Raw genomic sequence first — 25,312 nt, forward strand, 5'->3', positions numbered from 1 at the left:
ATTTAAATTAATTTTGAAATTGAGTTTTTTTTTAAAAATAGTTTTGAAATTGAGTTTTAAAATAGTTTTGAAATTTAATTTTAAAATAATTTTGAAATTGAGTTTTAAAATAGTTTTGAAATTGAGTTTTAAATAATTTTGAAATTGAGTTTTAAAATAATTTTGAAATTGAATTTTAAAATAATTTTGAAATTGAATTTTAAAATAGTTTTGAAATTTAAGTTTAAAATAGTTTTGAAATTTAAGTTTTAAAATAATTTTGAAATTGAGTTTTAAAATAATTTTGAAATTGAGTTTTAAAATAGTTTTGAAATTGAGTTTTAAAATAATTTTGAAATTGAGTTTTAAAATCGTTTTGAAATTTAGTTTTAAAATAATTTTGAAATTGAGTTTTAAAAATAATTTTGAAATTGAGTTTTAAAATAATTTTGAAATTGAGTTTTAAAATAATAATTTTGAAATTTAGTTTTAAAAATAGTTTTGAAATTTAAGTTTTAAAATAATTTTGAAATTTAAGTTTTAAAATAATTTTGAAATTTAAGTTTTTTTTTAAAATTAATTTTGAAATTTAAGTTTTTTTTAAAATAATTTTGAAATTTAAGTCTTAAAATAATTTTGAAATTGAGTTTTAAAATAATTTTGAAATTGAGTTTTAAAAATAATTTTGAAATTTAAGTTTTTTTAAAAATAATTTTGAAATTTAAGTTTTTTTTAAAATAATTTTGAAATTTAAGTTTTTAAAAATAATTTTGAAATTTAAGTTTTAAAATAATTTTGAAATTTAAGTTTTAAAATAATTTTGAAATTTAAGTTTTTTTTAAAAATAATTTTGAAATTTGAGTTTTTAAATAATTTTGAAATTAGAGAATAATTCAAGTTAATTAAAGGTAATTTTATTATTAATTAACTTTGTTTAAGTTCAAGATAATTTTCATGATTTAATTTCTTAGTTATCTCACCCGATCTAAATTGTCAATCAGGGAACCCTATAATTGTTGTGAGATGAATTATTGTTGAATTTAAGGGTCTGGTTTAACTTTGCGTTAGATTCAGGTTTAGCTTTGGGTTCAACAAGTAAGCATTCTTTGTATAAACTTCTGGGATATGGTGAGTCACAAGGAGCTCATTAAAGTAACCATGCCTTCAAGGTTTCCAAATAGTCTTACCCATTGAACTTAATACCAATCCTTGGTCTAACTAGTTAGGATCCATTTAAGGGTAGCTTTGGTCAGTTCCACTTGGCCAAATGCACCAGGTCGAAGCCATATCTTCCTAGACATGCGATGCCCAAGCTTCCCTAACGTACTATCATCCAAAAACTTCACCAGTACTGTGGATGAAGTTAAACCTAGCCCGTTTTAATCTAACCTTAATTATCCTGCCGGGTAATCTACTCTCGTTTTATCCATTTTGGGTAGATTAGGTTTAGTTATCCTGTCGGGTAGTTCAGTTGGGGGTGCCAGCTAGTCTGGATCCTCCATCTATATTTGATTTTGAATTTTAAATTTTGAATTTTGAATTTAATTTCAAATTTTTAATTTGATTTTGAATTTTGAATTTTTTATTTAATTTCAAATTTTTAATTTGATTTTGAATTTTGAATTTATAAGTTAATTTCAAATTTTTAATTTAATTTTGATTTTTGATTTTTGATTTGATTTTGATTTTTGAATTTATAATTTAATTTTGATTTTTAATTTTTGAATTTATAAGTTAATTTTGAATTTTTAATTTAATTTTGATTTTTGATTTGATTTTGATTTTTGAATTTATAATTTAATTTTGAGTTTTAATTTTTTAATTTATAAGTTAATTTTGAATTTTTAATTTAATTTTGATTTTTGATTTGATTTTGATTTTTGAATTTTGAATTTTAAATTTTTAAGATCGTTTTTCTTTTTGCTCCCCCTGGATCATGACCTCGATATGGTCTATCGAGGTAGTGTATTTGATCCTTCGGAATCCAGTATTGGCCAAGTCTAACTTGATTAATCAATTTGGACTTGGGGACCCATGCTTGGACTAATTTACTATTTTGTTTGTTTATTAAGGATAAATAAGATTTATATTTCTTTTTACTTTTATATCCTAGCCCAGTTCTATTGTAAACGGCTCTTTGTGTCCTAAGAAATAGGTCAAGATTCTTGGAACCTAAAGAAAACCGTTCTAAGGTATTTTTTAAATCTTTTACCTGATTTTTCAAACTAGAATTTTTTTCCTCAAGTTTTTGAACTTGAGTTGAATTTCCAATCTGAACTTGATCAGGTAAAGATTTAGTGTTAGTCACTTCTTTAAGGACAGCTACTTCCTTTAGAAGTGATTTAATCCTAAGGTTTGACTTAGCTAACTTACGTAATAAATAATTGACTAAGTTATTAAGCCTCGGAATACTTACAGTGGAGTCTGGCCCTTCGGAAACGGATGCGGATCCATGGCTTTGCTCGGAGTCGGCCTCTGACTCGCTCTCGCTCTTGACGATCTGGTCCCGGGCCATCAGTGCGAGTAAACTCGTCTGATCGAGTTTCGTCGTCCTCCGAAGAAGATTCGTCCCAGGTTGCCTTCAAGGCCTTCTTTCTTCTTTGCTTTTTGGCTTCCTTTTGGTTGGGGCAGTTGGTTTTGATGTGCCCCTTCTGGTTATACCCGTAGCAGGTGACTTCAAACTTTACCTTCGAGTTCGGTTGGGCCTCCTTGGATTGAACTGCCTTCTTCAGATCTTTCTTGTTGAAGCCCTTCTTCTTCTTGTAGAGCTTCTTCACGAGGTTCACTAGTTCGCTGGTCAGTTCGTCTTCTGAGTCTTTTGAGTCGTGTTCGTCTTTTGATTCCGGTTTAATTTTTCACCGTACTCTTGGTTCCCGTGTTCGACTAGAACCTGCAATCAAAGCAATACCCTTCTCGGTCGGCTGTGCATTAGTTTGTTCATGAAGTTCAAATTCACTAAACAATTCATCTAATTTTAAGGAAGACAAATCCTTGGAGACTTTGTAGGCATCTACCATTGATGCCCACAATGTACTCCTTGGAAATGAATTAAGGGCATACCTTATTATATCCCTATTTTCTACCTTCTGCCCGATTCCGTGAAGGGAGTTCAGAATATCTTGAATTCGAGCATGTAGTGAACTCGCCGTCTCACCTTCCTGCATTTTTAAATTGTATAGTTTATTAAGTAACAAATCACGCTTACTTACCTTAGTTTCTGAGGTGCCCTCGTGAAGTTCGATCAGTTTTTCCCACAGCTCCTTTGCGGAAGAGAACGGACCGACTCTGTTGAGCTCTTCCTTGGTAAGACCGCACTGGAGGGTGCAGGTGGCTTTGGCATCAGCTTTCACCTTTTTGATAAGAGATGGTTCCCACTTTTCGCAAGATGTAGGCTTGCCGTCTTCATCAGTTGGTAATTGTAGTCCCGTCTTGACTATCATCCAGGTGTCGAATTGGGTTTTAAGATATATCTCCATTCGCCACTTCCAATACCCGAAGTCTTCTCCGGAGAATAGCGGGGGACGAACAGTGCTATATCCTTCTTGTTGGGCCATTTAGATTTGGAAAAAACAAAAACAGGAGGATCTATTCCAAGAGTGAGTCTTGGATTAGCAGTGTGGGAAGAAGGAAAAAAAAAACGAGCTCAAGTGGTATTGACCAACTTTGAGCAACACCGATTTTGAAAAGAATTAGAATTTTAGCTACTAAGCTAATTTCTAATTGACTCCGAAAGAACAATAAAAAATACCACGAAAAAAATATTTTGAATGGTGGTTGCACCAATTCAAAACAACCCCGCTCTGATACCAATTGTTGGATCGAGAAGCGCTAGAGGGGGGTGAATAGCGCTCGTGGCTATTTCGTTCAATTTTCGGAAAACTATCGGAGTAATTAAAACACAACGGAAATGAAATAGAGAAAACACAGACATGAAGAATTTACTTCGTTCGGAGCCTAAGGCGACTCCTACTCGAAGGCCCGCGATCCTTGATCGCTTTCGATGGGCAACAACTATAAGCTCGATAATAATTACAAACTAAAGTACAATAATTGACAATAATTAATTATACCAACGACAATTAAGAAATGAAGATTCGGAGCTCCTGATCGTTGGGCACGAGTAGAAGCACTTCGAAACGTCGTTTGGAGCAACATGTAGCAAAGGAGTCACATGGAAATTGATGTTCTGAAGTGCTGGTCGAAACCCCCTTATAAAGGGTATTCAAGGCGCCTTGAAGGCTGTTCAAGGCGCCTCCATGCTGCCGAGTCCTCCGCGTGGATCAAGCTTGAACTGGTCGAACTTCATCTATTTAAGGCGCCTTAAACCCTACTCAAGGCGCCTTCCAAGGCGCCTTATACTCCCTTCAAGGCGCCTCCATTGATGCTTCGCAGCCAGGTCAGATTTTGCACCCGAGGCGCCTCCAAGCTCCATGGAGGCACCTCGGACACTGTTCATCCGAGGAAAAGCTTCGTTATTTTGTACCTGCAAGACATGTTAGTCGCAAACAATATCCTGCAACACAAAGTTAGCACAAAACAACAGTATGAATAATAAAGAATGTTATGACAGTCTCCGGACTGTCCGGGTCTGACTTCGGATTTCCTACCGGAAACCCTAGGTCGACCCGACGCCTACTGTTCCCTCTACGGGGAACACGTCCTCACCTACTCCACTCAGGAGATTTACCTGTTGCCAGTCGATCCTCCAGATCGACTGGACTCTTGCTCAGCACTTGACGCTTTCGGACTTTTTGCTGGACATCCGCTTCCCGGCTAGTCCAGTCTTTCACCTGGTTCGCGACACTAGGACTTTCCACCTAGGGTTACCACCCCCTAGGACTTTTGCCTGAAGCCATCGACCTGCCAAGACTTTCCGCATAGGGTTACCACCCCCTATGACCTAGGGTTACCACCCCCTAGGGTTTTCCCTTTGCCTAACCGCAGCTAGGACTTTCCTGAAATCCTCAAGCAGACTTGTTAGATTACAAAACACCTTAACTTTGAATTCTTTGCCATTATCAAAACACGAGTTCGATCGTCGGATGCTTCCCGCACCAACACAAAGTCCCCAAAACCAACATCCGGTCAACCATGACCAGTTGGTACATCATTCCTAGCATCCAGTTACCCTAGACCTGTTAGGACTCCCTCATCAAGTGTCTAGTCAATCCCTTTGACCCACTTGGATTTTTCTCCTCGTGCCAAGTGCCCGGTCATCCTTGACACACTTGGATTTCCCAGCATCAAATGTCCGATCAGCCTTGATCCATCTGGATTTCCTGTGCTTGGCTTCACTCACCAGGACTTCCCTTCTGCCTAGCTTCACTTACTAGGACTTTCACCTGTTTCACTTACCATGATTTTCCAACTGCCTAGCTTCACTCACTAGGTCTTTCACCTGGCTTTACTCACTAGGACTTTCAACTGCCTAGCTTCACTCACTAGGTCTTTCACCTGACTTTACTCACCAGAATTTTCTTTCTGCCTGACTTCACTCACCAGGACTTTGAACTGCCTAGTTTCACTCACTAGGTCTTTCACCTGGCTTTACTCACCAGGATTTTCCTTCTGCTTGGCTTCACTCACCAGGACTTTCAACTGCCTAGCTTCACTCACTATGTCTTTCACCTGACTTTACTCATCAGGATTTTCCTTCTGCCTGGCTTCACTCACCAGGACTTTCAACTGCCTAGCTTCACTCACTAGGTCTTTCACCTGACTTCACTCATCAGGATTTTCCTTCTGCCTAACCTTCCAGTTAGGACTTTCACCTGGCTTCACTCACTAGGATTTTCCAGTTAAGTATCCAGTCAAACTTGACCTACTTGACTCTTCTTCATAATCTCCCCACATGAACAATTGCACCTGTAATCTCCATGTGTTGTCCACATGTATTGTCAAACATCGAAACTCAAACATCAAGACTCGAGCTTGACCCAATTCAAGCTCAGTCAACCAGGTCAACCTTGACCTAGGGAATATTGCACCAATAATCTCCCCCTTTTTGATGTTTGACAATACCTCCTTTAAGTTAGGCTAATCTCATAGCCTCAACTTCTTTCATGCTAATGTATGAATGAGGGTTTCCTTCATTCTCCTCCTTTCCCAGAGGGCAAATTCCCTCTTTAGGTAATGAAGGCCTAACTTAACCACACACTATTAATTTTATTTGTCATAAAGTTAGGATGACAAGATAATAAAATTAATGGGTAAACCCTTCTCTTACAAATGTTGAATTTGTATATGTCCACACTAACGTGGCATGCAATATTCCCGGTGTTTAGAGGTGTTGGTAAATTTAAATAGTATTGTTTGAGGAATTAATATTATTTTAAATTTAGAGTCTTGACCAAAGTTTATTTTGTGATTCTTAGGATGACTTTCAACCCACTGACAATTATACTGAAAGAGAACAAACTTACTAGTCCAAACTACATAGATTGGAAAAGAAACCTGGATATTGTCCTAACTGCGGAAAGCTATAAGTTTGTATTGATAGAGGTCTGCCCTGATGCTCCTAATAGTGATTCTAGTGAAGAGGAGATTGAGTATCATAAGAAATAGGTAAAGACAGATGAGATGGCGCGGTGTTACATTTTGGCTTCGATGTCAAATGTATTGCAATATCAGCATCAGGATTTACCAATGACTTATGATATAATGAACAATCTCAAAGAACTCTTTGGACACCAGAGTCGGACTGCTAGGCAAGAGGCAATGAGAAAATTAATGACAACCACTATGTCAGAGGGGACACCCGTAAAGGATCATATCCTCAAGATGATGACTTATCTGAACGAAATACAGATCCTTGGAGGTGAAATCGATGGGGAAATCCATATCGATATTATTCTCCAAACGCTATCTAAAAGTTTTGAGCAGTTCCGCCTGAACTATAACATGAATAAAAGGGAGTATACGTTGAAGGAACTTTTGACAGGACTATAGGAAGTAGAAGGTATATTTCGTCACAGTTCTCAGATTTACTATGCTGAAAATGGTTCTACTTCTAAGTCAAAAGGCAAGAAGAAGAAGAAACAGGCTGTCTCAGCAAAGAAAGTGAATAAACCTCTAGGTACAAGACCAAACGCTGGAATGAAGAAGCCAAAGGGTAAGTGTTTCATCTGTAAGAAGTCAGGACATTGGAAGGCGGACTGTCCTCGTAGGAAAGAGAACAATAAAGGTATATCTCATTCTCTAGTAGTTGAAACATGTTTAGCGGTGTTATCTACCGGTACCTAGTGTGTTATATCTTTTCCTCATTGTCAATCAACATGCATTCACCGGAAGTTAAAGCTACTATCCTTAAGTACTAATAAGAGAAGATCCCTATGAAATCCTGTTACGGTTAACCCCTGTCACTAGGGCGCCTCGGTAGATCACAAGAATACAAATCTAATCGGTAACATTAGGGATAGAAATAGGGGTTTGGTTTGGTCTCTTACTTCCTCGTGGAGAAATTGCCTCTCCTTTCAAGGGAATATTCTAGATGTCTGTGAATGGGTTACCCCTGTCACTAGGACCCCTCGGGTATATGATCTAAGATCCTCTCTTTACAAAATTAGCAATTCTTACATAATCAATTAACATGACAAGGCCACAAGTCTCATGCATATCAAATAGAAACGAAGTAAGAGAAATCATCCAACGAGTAAAAGTATAAACATGAGTCTTACATCAAACCCTATCCAAAACTACTCCCTACATCCATAGAAAAAAAGATATACTCCATTGCGAGAGAGGAACAACCCCAAAACATAAAGTAAAGCACACATACAACGCTTGATGTGAGAAGAAGAGGAAGAAGAAATGCTTGCCGAGGTTTCCGATGGCTTGGTGATGCCTCCTTGCTCTGGAGATGGACGGAATGTCAAGAGATGGCGGCGGATGAAGCTCTAGGGTTTCCCTCGAAGGGGAGAACCCTTTCCCAAGGAGAGGGGGCGAAATCCCAAAACCCAAAGATGCTAAGAATAGGGTTCTTGACCCTTTTATACCTCCTCCAAGCCTGAACCAAAGTTGTAGGTCTTGAAATTATCTTCAATCTGATACTTGGATCGAGCCCTGGCTCCAACCGAGCCGAAAGTTATGGCAGTTCGAAGTTTGGTCTGCAGTTTGGGCGGAGGTCCAGTTGAACCCGCGGTTGGGAGGCACAACCGTGCCATTTAGCATAGGCAGACAATGCTTTCTCTCTGTTGGATCTGAAGCAAAGTTGTAGATCTTGAAGTCAGTTACGTTTTGATATAAAGAACATCCCAAAACTCCAATGGAGCGTAAAGTTATAGCCAAATTACGAACGGTCTGCAATCTGCCCAGAATTCAACACAACCCTGTTTTGGTGTGGCACGACCCGTGTTCTTCGTCACACGACCATGTGGAATCCACACGGCCTTACACGACTTCTTCTCGGGTTGATTCATACTGCCGTGTGGCACTCACACGGCCGTGACCTTTTTCTTCTCTGCCAAGGTCACACGGCCGTGTGGATTCACACGGTTGTGACCTTTATCTCCTCTGGATCGTTGGAACGGTCGTGCCATTTGGCACGGTCGTGTGTTGCTTGGCCACGAGGATAATGGAACAACCGTGTGGGGGCACACGGTCATGGCCCTCTTCAAATCTAGATTCCAGGCACGACCAAGGCATGATAATGGCCACACGACCCAAGCTCTTATGTGCGTTTTTGCTCCATTTTCGCTCCAAATAGTGTCCTATCAATCAAAACAAGCAAAGAGTATATCTCCGAAAAAAATATAATGAAAGTACGGCATTATAATAAAATAGGGTGCAATAAACATAGATTATGCTAATGAAATGCAAGTAGATGTGTGTCAAAGCATGCATAAATGATCATAATATCTACGCACATCAGTCAGCAAGTGGAAAATAGAGATATAATCAGGTATACACTAAAAACTTTTCGGACGAATATTTTGTCAACATCTATGGTAGATGCTTAGAACATCCACATCAGTTTCCCTATTACTATATCTAAAATTTAAGATAAATAACTCAATTTATTAAATTTAAGCAATCACTTTTCATTACACACTACATCAACTACCCTAAAATTTTCATTATCTTTAATTTTTTATTATTTTTTTTTCTTTTTTTTATTATTATATTTATAAAATGAATGGAAGGAGAAAGATAAAAAAGAATGAGTGGAAGGAGAGAGATTGAAAAAAAAAATATTATTTTACTTTTAGGGTAGAGGTTTCATTCCCTAAATTTGAAAAATTACTATTCATTAAATCTAAATTTAGGGAATAGATAGGGTAGTTGATGCAAAGATTTTTTTAACTACCTTATCCAAAATTTAGGCTAAAATCTTTGAATGAAGTAGCTGATGTAGATGCTCTTACAATATTTTCAAGGATCATTCTTCTCTTAGGTTAGATAAATTATTTTTCAAATTTGAATTGGATGAATAGATTGATGCATGTCTTGTAGAGAAAGAGTTTGCTTTGCTTACAGGGAAAATCAAAATAAAGGAGTTGAAATGCAAGCTACGACTCAAGCCCGAATTTGAAGTTGAGTTTGATTCCGAAGACGATGAAGAAATTACCACCGAACTAGTTAACCTAGTTCAAAAATTATACAAGAAAAAGAAAAGCTTCTCCAAACACGAAATCAAGAAGGTGATCCAGTTGAAGGACACTCAATCTGAACCAGGATAGACTTTGAAGAGCAAGTTTAAGGTAACGTGCTACGGATGTAACCAAAAAGGATACTTCAACTCAGAGTGTCCAAATCTAAAAGAAGCTAAGAAGTAAAAGAGAAAGAAGGTGCTACAAACAACATGGGACGAATCTTTGTCAGAAGACTCAAATGAAGAAGAACAAGCCCAACCAAGTTTCCTCGCACTACCGGCATAGGAACAAGTAATTGACACTAAGTTCGAATTCGAATCAGAGGCCATGTCTGAGAGAAGCCACATATCCATATCCGTTTCTGAAGGACCAAATATTACTGTAAGTTCTTCTTTAGTAGATAAGTTGTATAATTTAATTTCGTACTTAACTCATAAGTTAGCTAAATCTAACATACGAGTCAAGTCATTCTAAAAGGATGTAAAAGCCCTGAGGAAAGTAACCCAAGTCCCTTGACTGGACCAATTCAAAATGAAACTTTAACTCAAATCCAACTTGAAGATTAAAATTTCACTTTGAAAGATCAAGTCAAAGAACTTGGAAAATCATTGGAATAGTTCATTGTGTGTTCTAAGTATATTGATATGATACTTGGAAAACAAAGGACTATATTCAATCAATTCAGACTAGGATACAAGGCTAACACTCGATTTAAATCTTGTCAATTTTAAATCAAAATTGAAACAAAGTCTAAGTATGAGTCCCTAAAACAAGCTCGATTAATCAAGTTGGATCAAACCACTACTGGATACCTAATGTTGTGGTCGCATCTGTCATATGTGCAAATCAAATTAACAATTTATAATCAACCGAAACTCCTTAACCTACACTAAGATAGTATAGTAGAGGGCCCAGATCATCTCTCTCGCAAAACCAGTGGCAAGACATTTACTTTCAGGTAAAATCGAACAAGGGGGTTTTGCTTGAGGTTGTTCTCTAAACCTAATACAACAGAAGAAATTCTAACTAACTAGCAATGATGAACCCATAGCGCAATGTCACTCTACACTACAAGCATCACCTTCTACAGAACAAACCATCCATAAATAAACTAACCAACAATTCTATCTTACTATTGAAGATAAACTTATACTGCATTATCATACCGCGACACAAGAACGTCCCTCAATAGGCATAACATGAAAACATAAAAAATAACATAAACATGCAAAAATGAAGAGCAATATTCAAACTAATGCAATTGAACTAAACAAATTTAAACAACAATAAACAAAACCTAACTATACATAATTGATAAACTTGCACCATATTGTCACACTATGGGACAAGATTAACAATCATGCATAATGTGTTAGTTAGAGCCCTAGAGCCAATCATTTGATGATTGTATTATGGACTTGTTGTATCATATTCTTATATAAATAAAGGCATTTGTTTTGGTTATTATACTTAGTTGTATTGGTGCCAAATAAACTAAGTATAATAACATCCTTGAGTAGAAGGTTCTCACCTATATCAATCGGTTAGTTGAACCGATAGTGAGATGATATAGGGAACATTACTCTTAATCATTCCTAGTCGAGTATTAACATTCAGGGACAATGTTAATGCGACGAAACTAGCATGTAGGTCAACTCGATGACTTGATCTCACAAGTCATGGATATAGAGATATCAAGTTGACACATGGGTATGCATTGGAGAATTTATACTGAATGATCCGTCATGAGAAAGTATCATGGATCGTTATATGAGTGTCATATACTTTCTCATGTGGCTATTAGTATGACTACTAGTCCTTAGACCTGAAGTCACCATGGATCCCTACATAAGGAGTTATGTACTTTGGTTTCGTCAAACGTCACCCGTAACTAGGTGGACTATAAAGGCGATTACTGGGTATGTAACGAATTATGCAGAGGGATGTGAGTGATGTAGATGGGATCTATCCCTCCTATATGATGGGAGCGACATCGATATTCTTGATAGAGTGAGACCACGAAGTGCATGACCATGCCCAAATGAGTCAATATAAGATATTGAGCTCATTTGATTTGGTGAGTCTACTTGGAGTTCAAGATTTAGTTTGATCAGAGGATGACACGGTCTATGCCTCACATTGATCAATCTTGTAAAATACCGAAAATAGGCGAATATTAATAAGAGAATTTTTTGAAATTTTTGAAAATTTTTCAGGAATTTTTCGGAGCTCATACGGACGAGTTAACAGGGATAAAAACGGGGTCCGGGAAAGCCTGTTTAGGTCACCCCATTTAACGAGGAAAAGTTTTATTTTCTTTTACTTTTCCTTTTTGTTTTTTTTTCTTTTTCTTTCCCTCGCCGAACCCCTCACCCGACCCGACGGTTTCCATTTCTTCCCCGATTCTTCACTGTGCCGTTCCTTCTCCACACCGGCGACGCTGACTTCACCGCCCTAGCGCCGGCCACTGCCTCCTCTTCTCCAAGCCTGATCTCTGCCCACCGACGCCGAGTCGTGCCCTAGTTTCCACTGCCGCCACCACCACAAGGAATAGCGGCGACGCCCCCACAGCCGACGCTGCCGAGAATCCTCTTTGCCTTAGCGTCGACGCCCCATTTCCGACGCCACAGTGTCGCGGCTGGTCACTAGCCACCCGAGCTCTCGTCGCCGGCTAACTCCTTGTGCCCTAGATTTTTGGGTTCACAGCCACCGGCCCTCTCCAATCTTCTCTCTGCCCTAGTGTCGTCTGCCGTCCTTTCTTCTGCCCTAGCCGAGCCTCACACTTGTGTGAGTTGCTGCCCTGGGTTCTGCCGAGCCTCACCTTCCTCTCTAATCTCCTCTGTGCCAGCCACCAGGTCCAGTCGAGTCTTGTTGATTTTGGGAGGTAAGAAATTGTGTTATGTAATTAGGATTTCTTAAATGGGTAATTTGTGTATCTCAATCTGATCCGAGCAGTGGGGAAGGTTTCCTGTAGGGTTTGCGTTGCTGTGGATTGATCTTGGAACCGACAGTCACACCTTCCAGCTTCTCTTTGATTTTTAGCAGCAAGATTGGCTGTGGGAATTGAGGTAAAGAATTTGGATTTATTTGATTAGTTGAATATGTATTGAATTTGGGCTAAGTCGGGTAAGATGCTATACTTGATTATGTTTATTCCAAATCCTAATTCGAATGGAATATTTAGAATCAGTTGAGGAGTTAAATGATCTAATTAGAGTTTATAATTGGATCCAGATTTATGATAGCTTCTCGAGGATTTGATTTAGCTAATTATTTATATGAAATTAGCTAAATCTAGATATCATGTATTACAGGTCTTTGACGCGAGACGAGTATCTCGATTATCGGATTGGACCTTTTCTATTGGAGGCGGGTACCTTGACTTATCTTTTTGATATGTCTTGTTGATATGTCTAGTAGGTCATAGATTTTAGTAATAATTATGTTCGTCATTGTTTCGGTATGTCACTTTTGGATACCTGTAACATGCTTGTTTGCTCACCTGATATGCATTTTATGCTAGTACCCACATGATTATATATATATATGCTCAGAGAAGTAGTGACATACCATGCTTGTTATGTTCAGGACCTAGGTTTTTGATATCCTATCTGACCTGTGTACTTTAGATCTTCGTATTTGACCATCGATATTATGATACTCATTTTATGTATATGGATATGGTTATACTGATTAGTTTATTGCCATGCATCATGATTGCATGCTGCGCGATTGTCGGCTCCACTATGGTTGAGCACATCGCCAGTTACATGTACTGCACACACCACCACTCATGGGTTAGTGGTATATCAGACAGGTGTGTGGCGGTTCTGCCGTTTGGCTCCGTTGGTCTGAGGACTCAGCGTGGTAGCCGGCAGACAGTTCCGCTCTGTTTGGCTCCGCTGACATTTAGTGTAACAGCGTAGTAGCCGGCAGACGGTGGACTCTGTTTGGCTCCGTTGGTCAGGTGACTCAGCGTGGTAGCCGGCAGAGATACCTCCCCGTCATCGTGTTCCGGGAGATGAGAGCATTGAGCTCCCCCATTTATGATTTGGGGTCATAGGACAGGAGTACTTCGACAGCATCCCGTCCACTCAGTCACTCATCAGGTATAGTGACGGTAGAGTGCATGGTTGTCACAGCCCTACCCACTCGGTCTCACCATTGTGTGTGAGATGACTGACTGGCGTCAGGGGTGACCAGGACGCATCATTGACATCATATGCATTTATGCGTTTACTACTTGTGTTTGCTGCACTTATATGCTGCATTTGGATGGATGCATATGTTTGACATGCATACAGGATTTATGACACTTCTGGTCTGACGACCTGATTATTCTGATAGGTGGCCCTGGTGAGTACAGTACTCTTCAGCCCTTTTCTATTATGCATTACCTTCTTTTGATTAGGAGACTGTACTCCATAGTTATTACTATTTGTTATAGTTTACTATACATGTCAACTAGGTATCTGCTGAGTTGTTGAACTCACCCCGTGGACACTATCTTTTCAGGTACTAGATTGTTTATGGAGACGCTTGGAGTATTCTGGCTGCCGGTCCCCACATCACATCCGAAGACATGTCTACGTTTTTGTGTATTTTTACTTCGGTATTTATAATTGGTGTAATTAGTGTTGTATTCCGATTTTGTTTCTGGAGATGTTATATTGTTGTGTTGTGTAAGCCTAGCTGGCTAGCAGTTTTAGTTTTGGGTTGTATGTGTTGTCCTTTTCCGCTGTGTTATTGGTTTTAGTACAGCTGAGTAGGCTGTTAAATGTATATATAACTGCGTGGTTGTTTATTGTGTTCCAGCCGAGTGGGCTGATGATATAAACTGCGTGGTTGTGTGTATATTCCAGCCGCTTGTGGCTGATGTATATTTTGTATATAGATTTGCCTCAGATTGTCACCCGTACAGGGGAGATGCTGCCGAAATTTCTTCGGACAGAGACTCCCTCGGGGCGTGACAAATCTAGATGTCTTGGATAGAAGGACACTTGTCATATATTGTGAGGAGTCACAATTAGTAGTCACAAGGTGATGTTGGATCTCAACATTCTTGTAACTTGGGTAGTAATGATGTGTTGCTAGATACCGCTCATTACTTATGCTCCTAAATGGGTTTAGAGGCATTGCCAACGTTACAAGAACCTATAAGGGCACACACTAAGGACAAGTAGATGGAGATTAGGTTCATATGATGAACCAAGAGAATTAGATTCATGTGATGAATCAAATTGGATTAAGAGTAATCCTAATTGGGCTAATTGAGTTGGACTCAAGTTGATTCATGTGTTCAATGAGTCTAATTTAGATTATGACTCATTGAATCAATTTAATTAAATGAATTAGATTCATTATATTAAATTGGCTTGAATTAAATGGTTGGATTAGATCAACCATGAGAGAGATTAAGTCAAGTTTGACTTGACTTGAGAGGAAGATGAAGAGTCAAGTTTGACTTGACTTTATACCATCTCATTGGTGAGTTAACATTAAGTGGACCAATGATGATGCTCCACATCATCATGGTTACTTAAGTGAAGTGCCACCTCATGGGAGTTACCAAGAGTTGTGACTCTTGGTATCCCATGGAGGTTACAAACCACATAAGTGTGACCGGCCACTTTATTGGATGAATAAGTTTCATTTTGCAAGTGTAACTCTCATCTTCTTCCTAGAGCTCTTTCTTCTTTCTCTTCCTCTCCTCATCTTGTCGAACCCTACTAAGGTGCTAGCACACTTTAGTTTGGTGATCTCCTTCTTGTGTTCGTGTGGATACTTCTAGAGGGTTGTCTACTTTGACAATCTTGAGATCTACAAATCGTTGGACTAGCGGGATAGCGAAGGGCATCGCATCGAGGGTAACACTCTTATCTAGTGTAGATCTAGACTTTAGAAACTCATATTCGTATTTTGTTTTATTTTTCTTCGCACGGATCCGGTGGCCGGGGGTTTCGGGGTTTCCGCGACGCGAAAAAATGATTTTCGCGGCCCGAAAAACCCAACAGTGGTATCAGAGCCACGTGCGAAGCTTGTACGAGTTTAGTTTTTTTTTTTTATGAGAAAAATTCAGTACTGTATTTTTCTGTAAATTTATGATTTTTATGATTTTTATGGGTATTTTTCTCGTAGAAGTGAAGCACAAGTGTTTCGACAGTTGTAGGCTTCGACTACCAAGAAGCTTTTTCCGAAACGACAAGGTTTCGCCCCAAAACGTTTTGGGACAGCGGACTAAGGCGCTGTAGGATCGTTTAGGGACACTCGTGATGGTTAGATCGCGGGTAGGGGCGCTGCCCCTGGCCCCGCAAGGAGATTCGTGCCGCGATTGCGCCCGTAAACCGCTAAACGGGACCGCCGGGAATTTTTACTCGTAAAAATTGGTATTAAAATTGCAGAAAATTATAGAAAATACATAATTTAGAATTATGTATAATTTGTGATAGTCATGACCCAAAAAGACCCAATTGGATTGGTATATTTTGTGTTGTAATTCATAATACGGCATGCATGTCGTCAAGTGATTGTGTGTGCTGTATTTTTGATACGCGACCTGCGCGTTGTGCCTTTCTCTATTTATTCTTGTTGTAAATTAGTTTAGACTCGAATGTAACTCGAGTTTCAAAATTGTAATATACAAAATTGGAGCCGTGGAAGGTCCACTCGAGACAGAGTTACGAGGAGGGCGCGAGCAACACAAGATGGTCAAAGGGAGGAGCTTGAGAAGCTGTTGACCCTAGGTTGACCATCCGATCTTCTCATTGGCTTGAGAAGATTGTAGTAGGGCCATGACTAATCACAAATTAATTTAATTAATTGCTTGTGTGTATGTGATGCATGATTAGTAATTAATTAGTGCCTAATGATTAGATTAGATCTAAATCATGTACAAGATGCATCATTTCGATTAGATTAGATCTATCGCGTATTTGATACACATCGATGATTAGATTAGATCTAAATCACGCCAACTCTAATGTCTACCGTGCCGTGATACCTATCACTACCTCGATCACATGTGTAGTTGAATCTGCCAAAGCAGAGCAACACATATTATCTTGGTAGGGTACGGAGGGACAATCTTGGTCCCGCTTATCAACGCATGGGTGAATACAAACTCAATTAGATTGAGTATTCCTAGTTAACTCGGTTGGATCGAGTACAACTATAGGCATTCTTCCAACGGTTGGAAAGATAGGACATAAATCACATTTATATTAATTCTTGGGCGTATTAGCCAAAGCTAACTCAAGTTTTAATATAACTGCGGATAATGATCCTATAAACAAGAGTTGCATAGAGATGTAATTGGTAAATCGTTACCTACGGATCATAATAAATCTTGGGCGTATTAGCCAAAGCTAACTCAAGGGTTAGTATGATGTGGATCTTGTCCCACATGAATTATAGAATTTAGTGGGAGCATCATTTAGTTAAAGGCCTAATTAAATGATTTAAAAGAATATGATATTTATTTTCTGCATTTTTCTGTTGTAGATAACCATGACGTCAAATACGAACACTTTCTCCCTGCGTTCTGTCCTTGAGAAGGACAAGCTCAACGGAGTAAATTTCCTAGACTGGTACAGGAACTTGAGAATAGTTCTCACCCAGGAATGTAAACTGTACGTTCTGGAGCAGCCCATTCCGGAGGCTCCTCTTGCCAATGCCACGCGAGTAGACAAAGATGCTTACAAGAAGCATCAAGATGACGCATTAGATGTGTCCTGTCTAATGCTCGCGACCATGAACTCTGAGCTTCAGAAGCAACACGAGTTAATGGGCGCTTACGATATGGTTGAACATCTTCATCAACTGTATCAAGGACAAGCGAAGCATGAGAGATTTGAGATCTCAAGGGCACTGTTTCAGTGCAAGATGTCAGATGGGGCTCCCATAGGCCCATATGTACTCAAAATAATTGGGTACATAGAAAACCTACAGAGATTGGGATTCCCGCTTGGCGAAGAGCTGGCCACTGACCTGATCTTGCAATCCTTGCCGGATAGCTATAGTCAGTTCATTCTAAACTACAATATGAACGAAATTGACAAGCCACTGCCCGAGCTGCTTAGCATGTTAAGAACTGTTGAGCTGAACCTTAAGAAGCTGTTCTGATGGTTCAGAAACACAAGGGCAAGGGCAAGACCAAAGGTAAAGGAAAGTCTCAAGCCAAGGGTAAAGGCAAGACACTGAAGCCTAAAGGAGGGGTCGCCAAGGATGCTACCTGCTTCCACTGCGGTCAGACCGGGCACTTGAAGAGGAACTGCAAGGTGTACCTGGAAGATCTTAAGAAGAAGCGAAGTGAGACTTTCACTTCAGGTATATATGTTATAGAAGTCAATCTATTTATTTCTTCATCATGGGTATTAGATACCGGATGTGCTTCTCACATTTGTACTAATGTGTAGGCGCTGAGAAATAACAGGGCATTGGCAAAGGGCGAGGTGGACCTACGCGTAGGCAATGGAGCACGGGTTGCTGCTGTTGCTGTAGGGACTTATTTTCTATCTCTGCCCTCTGAGCTTGTATTAGAATTAGATGAATGTTGTTATGTGCCTTCATTAACTAAGAACATACACTACAAGAATTTTTGCATTCAACAACACCCAATAGACAACGCTTTTTAATAAAAACGTTGTCGTTCTTTGTTTTACAACGCTTTTAGTGAAAAGCGTTGTCTATGGTATTTACTTTTTACTAAAGACAACGGTTTTTAATGAAGTGTTGTCTTTAGTGTTGTTGTTTATGGTCAAAGACAACATTTTTTTAAAAAACGTTTTTTAAAGTGTTGTGTATGTTTCCCCTAAACTCACTTAAAATAAATTCGCAGCCCTCGCTTTGCTAAACTCTAAACCCTCAACGCGCGCGCCTTCTCCTCACCACTCCTCTCCACGAGTTCTCCTCTCCACTCCTCTCCACGAGTGCCTTCTCCTCTCCTTCTCCTCTCCACGAGCGCCTTCTCCTCTCCACTCCTCTCCACGAGCGCCTTCTCCTCTCCACGAGCGCCTTCTCCTCTCCTTGCCGCGTGATCTCCTCTGAACCCTAATCTCGACCCAAACTCCTCACGCAAAACTCCTCACGCCGGCCCAACTCCTCCAAGTCGAGATCCCTAATCTCGCATTTCCCCATCTCCTCAATCAAAGTCAGCTTACCCTTCCTAATCTTCTCACGGCTCCTCAACTCCTCTGAACCCTTCGATCTTAGTTCCTTCCTCGCAGAGCAGATTCGAGAGTAGGAGGAACGGAAGAAAGAAAGGTAAAATTTCTTCCATCCCTCTAGAATAAGATTTTGTTTATTTTTGATTATTTTCTGAACTAGCCATTTTGCCGGATTCATACTGCATCAATTTTCCCCCTCCCCTGATTCCTATGATCTGTTTCTCCATTGACTGATGCTTTAATTTCTAATTCAGTACCCACCTCTGCATGGGATATATATATATATATATATATATATATATATAAAACTAGAGTGTCATTGAGCTTTCAGTAAGATCGCAGATTGTAACGTTGTTGGTCTGTATTCAGAAAGTTATATGCATTAACTTTTCTGTCCGTGATATTCTTCAGGTTTGCTAACAGTATGCGAAGTGCTTGCTTATCAGAGCATGTGTTGATCTTTTTTAGCAGAGCATTTTTATGTTTACCTGGTAAAAAGGTGAAGCAGCATCACATGAATGAAGGCACAGTCCTAGACTTGATTTTGAAACCTGTGCATGACACTTCACTGGTTTTGCAGTTATATATATGTAGCTGGAGCAAGAGGGGGAATTAGTTCAAGCCATTTTTTTCCCCCTGGAAGGAGAGCCCGGGTGATGCATTAAAGCAGATCAAAAGTTCGTCCGAGTTAATTTTATTACTCTTACTCACTTGCAAAAGGTCCACTGAAAACTTTAGCTTAGATGCCAGATACAAGCTGAACGGTGAGTGTTTTTGTTACTTTCTGAGAATTGTCTGTATCTTATCTCGAAAGCAGGGGCTGCTGAACACTACTTTCTACCACCATTTCCAAAGAACATTAAGCATCGTGGCCTTGATGATTCAAGCTGCAAATCAATTTTTAAGTTTAATTATGAAGATCTCATCGTAATCGGCTTCTTTGGATCTTAATATTCTCGTTCAGCCCATCAAGTGTACACATCCTATGTTTCAATTTGTAGACATTATGATTTCATTGACTCATGCCCATCAAGTGTTTGATTAAATGTCTCTTCCATTATATAGATTTTAGTTGATACATTTTCTTTAGTTTAATTCCATGTAATGCTTGTTAGTTTAGTGATTTATGTTCCTATGATGTTTGTTCTTTATTTGAAACTTAGTTTACTTATAAAAGTACATCATATAGGACCATCCAGAATTGAATTAGTGGAGATTTTTCTAAATATTTGTATCAAGGGTCTACACTCTAGTACCATAAGAGCTAATGGACTACTTGATACCGGTAAAATAATTATGGATTTTGTTTCCATAGTTAATATGCGGTTAAATATACTTAGTGATGTTAAATGCAGCATTTTTTTTATCAATTAATATTGAGAGTGAAATTTTAACACGGATTTCTCTGATTGCTATTGCAAATGCATAACATCCATTTTTAACTTATAAAATTTTAAAGGAAATTTGTTTGATTATACATAATTGAATGAAAGTCCTATGCTTCTTTGGTAGTATGTATTGAAGTTGGTTAGCTGTATGATATTAGAGAAAAGGCATTTTTAATCCACGATATAATTCTATGATTATTTATACCTCTGGCCTGTTCATCAAGTCCTTGAGAATCTCAGGTGTTCTGATATCACTAGCAATTAATACATAAATATTTTCATTAATTAGAATATCTTTTAAGGTAGATGCAGATTAGATGAGCCGATTTAATCGATATCGGTTGATAAGTAATGGTTCTATTTTTTTAGGATGAAATCCGATGGGATTAGATATTGGTAGCCTAGCCAGGTGAAGATCTGATGATTGTTGAATCAAATTTTTGTAGCAAATTAAAATTGCAATTAAGGTTAATTAATCTATATCAATGCAATTTTGGTTGCTGCATAGGAATCAATGCAATTTTGGCCCTTCATACATTGGATCGTAATCGGTATAATCCTATGTATTTGCCTAGTTAATTTCCATTGGAATCTTAGTGTTATTGAACCTTACAAGGATGCTATTTACTTGTTGGATTCCCTAAGTTGCCGCATTCGCGATGATGATTCAAAATACGTAATGGAAATGTGAGTTCAGATTTCTTTTAGTAAATATTTATTATAATAAAAATCTTATTTAACAAATATTCTTAACGTATGAAGGGCCTTAAAATTGTTTAATTCAACCAAGGGAAGGAAAGGTAGGAAAAATGTTAAGTGGGAAGTAGTTAAGGTATGTGTACTTTTGTTTAACATATATTGTAATGTGTATAATTTTCATTAACAATTTGACTCTAATTACTATATATAGGCTCCTCAATCTCCTCTCCTGCGAAACAATGTGGTTTTTTTGTGATGCGATTTATGAGAGAAATTATTGAAGAAGTTGAGACTATTGAGAGAGATTCGCTGCAATCAATAGTAACATTATTTAGCTTATCTCAAATTATTTGACATAAACTATTTAAAATTGCAAAGTGATCAGTGTTGATTATTTTTTCCATTAACATAAATTGTGTATGCTCACAGTTCACAAAAATAGGGTACTCTCGTGAACAAATTGATGAGGTTCGGTCCGAGTTGGCGGAGTGCATACAAGATCATATTTATGAATAGGTATGGAATGATAGTTGCCATAATTCTATTTAGATTTAAGTTCATGGAATGGTGGTTTTTTTTGGTAATGGAATCATAGTTAATGCCAATTTTTTTGATGCAGTGCATAGTTACCAGATCGACCTTGAGCAATTGACCCCAAAGAAAAGTTGTCACTGAAGTTTAAAAACTTGTGAAAATTTTTAGTGAATGATGATGTTTTGTGAATGATGATGTTTTGGAAAAATTGTCACTTAGGTGAAAGGATGTTTTCTGGATTAATATGCAAGTACAAAGCACTGTATTATATGTTATTCTGTAAAGTTCTGTCAGTGTAAATTATCTAGTTTCTTTATCTAGCTTTTGTTCCACTATTGGGTTTGTTTTTCTAATAATTACTCGTGCAGCAAAATACTGAGCAAGAAGCTGTAGATCTTATAATCAGGTAAAGTAGAAAAAGTTAACTACTTCATTATGCTTTCATCTTAGTATTTGTATATTTGATTTGTCTTCTTTGAACCAACTTCAAGTCAAAAAGCCAGATCCTCTAGATAGCTGTTAAAAATAAGGTATTATTTGGTTTGTCAGTGATCTTAATATTTGGTAATATTTGGTCTTTGATGCTCACGACAGAGTTCCAACGCTGCATGATTACCTTGTTCAAGCATATTGCTCGCTGCCTCAGTAGCTCGCATTTTCAGGTTTGTTTCATCATTGATATTCCTTCTTTTTAGTGTTCTATATTAAAAGGAAATACTAACTGTCGATGAGATTGTTATCCTCTTGCTTGAACATGAACCAAAGTATATAAATTTGACCTTTTGATCTGAAAGTATAAAAAAAAGTTAATTGGATACTAGTTTTTTATTTTTTTTTTGCAGTTGCATTTGTTGTATTTTCATATGTTTCTCAGTGAACTTCTAAACAATTCTTTTTTCATTAATTTATTAAGGCTTATTATAAGTTTCAGTTCCTTAGTTAACTTTCTCTATTATTGAAACAAAGTTGAGTTATGGAATTCTTACATGAAATAAAAAATATCAAACTTGGCAGTATGTAATGAAGTTATGCTCAATAAAAGAATTAGTTTATATTGGTTTGGTAAATCATGTTAAAATTTTTAAAGAAGTCATCCCTTAATGCAGTTACTTGTGATTTTTCTTGTTGATAGATGTAATTTATATTTTTAGCCCATTGTACATCCAGTCAAAATGTCTCAAAATCTCAAAATCGTTCAATCATATCATTTTGCTACATTTTAGACAAAATAATAATGTGTGATGTCATTCTCTATCTCTCCCTCTCTGGCTTTGGAATGTTTATGATTTAGCTAATAAACCGTTAGACTATGGTTTTTCCCTGATGCTCACAGATTGCAACAGCATGTGCTCTCACAGCCTTTAAGTTGCGTCATCCAATAAAGATGTACCTTGATCGTAGCACGGATATGGTAATGGTAGGAGGAAGGCATCCAATGAAAATAACCTATTCTGTGGGTTTTAAATCCGATGGAAAGATTACGGCCTTGTACTTGAATTTGTTGGTAAATGCAGGCATATCAGAGGATTATAGTCCACTTATTTCACATGCCATTATAACTTGTCTAAAAAAATACAACTGGGGTGCTCTCGCTTTTGATATTAAACTATGCAAGACGAATCTTACAAGTAAATCATCGATGCGAGCACCAGGGCAGGTACAGGGATCTTACATTGCTGAAGCTATTATTGAGCGTGTAGCATCTTTCCTGTCCTTGGATGTCGATGTTGTGAGAAAAAGAAATTTGCATACATATGAAAGCCTGAAGTTTTTTTATGGAAGTAGCAGTGGAGAAGCTCCGGAATATACTTTACCTGCTATAGTTGATGAGTTGTTTACATCTGCAAGCTACTTCAATCGTCTTGAAATGGTATTGCATTTCAATAGTTGCAACAAATGGAAAAAACGAGGGATTTCTTGGGTACCAATTGTATATGAAGTGGAACCAATGCCAACACCAGGGAAAGTATCCATTCTAAATGATGGTTCAATTGTTGTTGAAGTCGGAGGAATTGAAATAGGCCAGGGACTGTGGACAAAGGTGAAGCAAATGGCTGCATTCGGTCTTGAACAGCTATGGGATGAAGAGAAAAAATATCTTTTGGATAGGGTTAGAATCATTCAAGCAGATACTCTGAGTTTGGTTCAGGGAGGTTTAACTGCTGGAAGCACCAAATCTGAAGCAAGCTGCGAAGCAGTTCGTCTAGCATGCTCTATTCTAGTCAGCAGATTAAAGCCTCTTAAGCAAAGTTTGGAAGAGCAAATGGGATCAATTTCATGGGACACCCTTATTACCCAGGTGTGTAATTACGTCATTAATCAAATGTACTACTGTTTATTTATTGGCAAGAAGCTAAGCTTATTTCTGTAGTCTGTATGTGTTAGCTAGCTTATGCAAGTGAAGGACAGGATAGCTTATATGCATTCACTTTTAGGGATTTCCTGGGCTTTTTTATATTTTGGAAATCAAAGCAGTTACTTCCTTTCATCCATTATGAACTAGTTACCTTACAATATACAGGCAAATTTGCAATATGTGAACTTATCAGCGAGTACATTTTGGGTTGCTGACGATACTTCATCATATCTAAATTATGGGGCTGCTATAAGCGAGGTAACCTCCTTTGTAGATCATTCATATGATTGGCTTGTAATCACATTGCTAGTCTGTTTTCTTGATTTTGAAAATTGTGTGCATTCTAGGTAGAAATTGATGTTCTCACTGGAGCTACTACGATATTGAGAGCAGACCTTACATATGACTGCGGACAGAGCTTGAGTCCTGCCGTGGATCTAGGACAGGTTTTTTTTTTTTCATCTGTCCTATTGATTTTATAATCCTAAATCACAATCAGCCGTATGTTCATATACTTATATCTGAGTGTTTCTGCAGGTTGAAGGGTCTTTTGTTCAAGGAATTGGATTTTTTGTCCTATTGATTTTGTTCAATATATAAAGAAAACTTGTCAGTTACGATATAAACACACTTACGGTATGAATTACATGTATATATAACATTGACATATTATTTAGTACGAGATTTACATGTATGAAAGTTTTCATACAAAATTTCTTGATTGCCTACAACCCCAGGTGTGCTGATGACAAGTTGAAGAAGATGGCTCTAAGAGTGATAGCTGAAAGCCTTTCAGAAGAAGAGATTGTTGGACTTAAAGAAGCAATTCCATGCGATGGACACCAACAACAGCGGTTAGTCAATGATGAGGTTTTGTAAAACTTGTGTGTTTGAAAAATTATTGTCATGAAGTTAAGGATAACTTGTATGATACAAATTTAATTTGTGAATCAATATGTATACATTTTGTTTGTATAATATAAAGTTTTATTTATTTGTTAAATAGTCTTATTATAAAAATGATTGTGGTTGTGGATATTCAATTATATGTAAATTTTGAGTATTTTTTATAATTTTTGCTATTTAATTAAGAAAAACACTATTTTTTATAAATTTAAAAAGACAACGTTTTTAAGTAATAAAAGACAACGCTTAAAAAACAATGTCTTTGAGACCAACCACAACGCTTTTAAAGCGTTGTCTTTGATATGTGCATTTTTACAACAACATCTATAACAACGCTTTTTAAGAACGAAAAGACAACGCTTAAAAAGCGTTGTCTTTGTGACCAACCACAACGCTTTTAAAGTGTTGTCTTTGATATGACTTTCTACAACACCATCTACAACATCACTTTTTAAGTACATACGACAACGCCAAAAAAGCGTTGTTGTTTAGCTTTTTTCTTGTAGTGATAATTTTAGTTTCTTGTTTGGATAAGAAAGGTTTCTCTTTTATAATTAAGGACAAATGTTGTTCTGTTTATTTAAAAGATATGTTCTATTGTAGTGCACCTCTGATGAACGGACTCTACATTCTAGACCTTGAAAGCCCTATCTATAACATAAATACTAAGAGGTTCAAGTCAAATGATTTGAACCA

General features: G+C 37.7%; 1 protein-coding gene across 1 annotated transcript in view; it reads left to right on the forward strand.

Moving 5' to 3' along the window:
- The window catches only part of LOC122043624 (indole-3-acetaldehyde oxidase-like), a 67,589-nt gene extending 43,279 nt beyond the window's left edge, over positions 1–24,310 (forward strand). The window contains exons 2-5 of the mRNA XM_042604232.1: positions 22,688–23,653; positions 23,876–23,968; positions 24,058–24,156; positions 24,248–24,310. Coding sequence (XP_042460166.1) covers positions 22,688–23,653; positions 23,876–23,968; positions 24,058–24,156; positions 24,248–24,310 — 1,221 coding nt within the window. The remainder of the gene's footprint in view (positions 1–22,687; positions 23,654–23,875; positions 23,969–24,057; positions 24,157–24,247) is intronic.
- Positions 24,311–25,312: the final 1,002 nt, after the last annotated feature.

The sequence above is a fragment of the Zingiber officinale genome, chromosome 2A (assembly GCF_018446385.1).
Source record: "Zingiber officinale cultivar Zhangliang chromosome 2A, Zo_v1.1, whole genome shotgun sequence".
NCBI classification, from domain to species: Eukaryota; Viridiplantae; Streptophyta; class Magnoliopsida; order Zingiberales; family Zingiberaceae; genus Zingiber; species Zingiber officinale.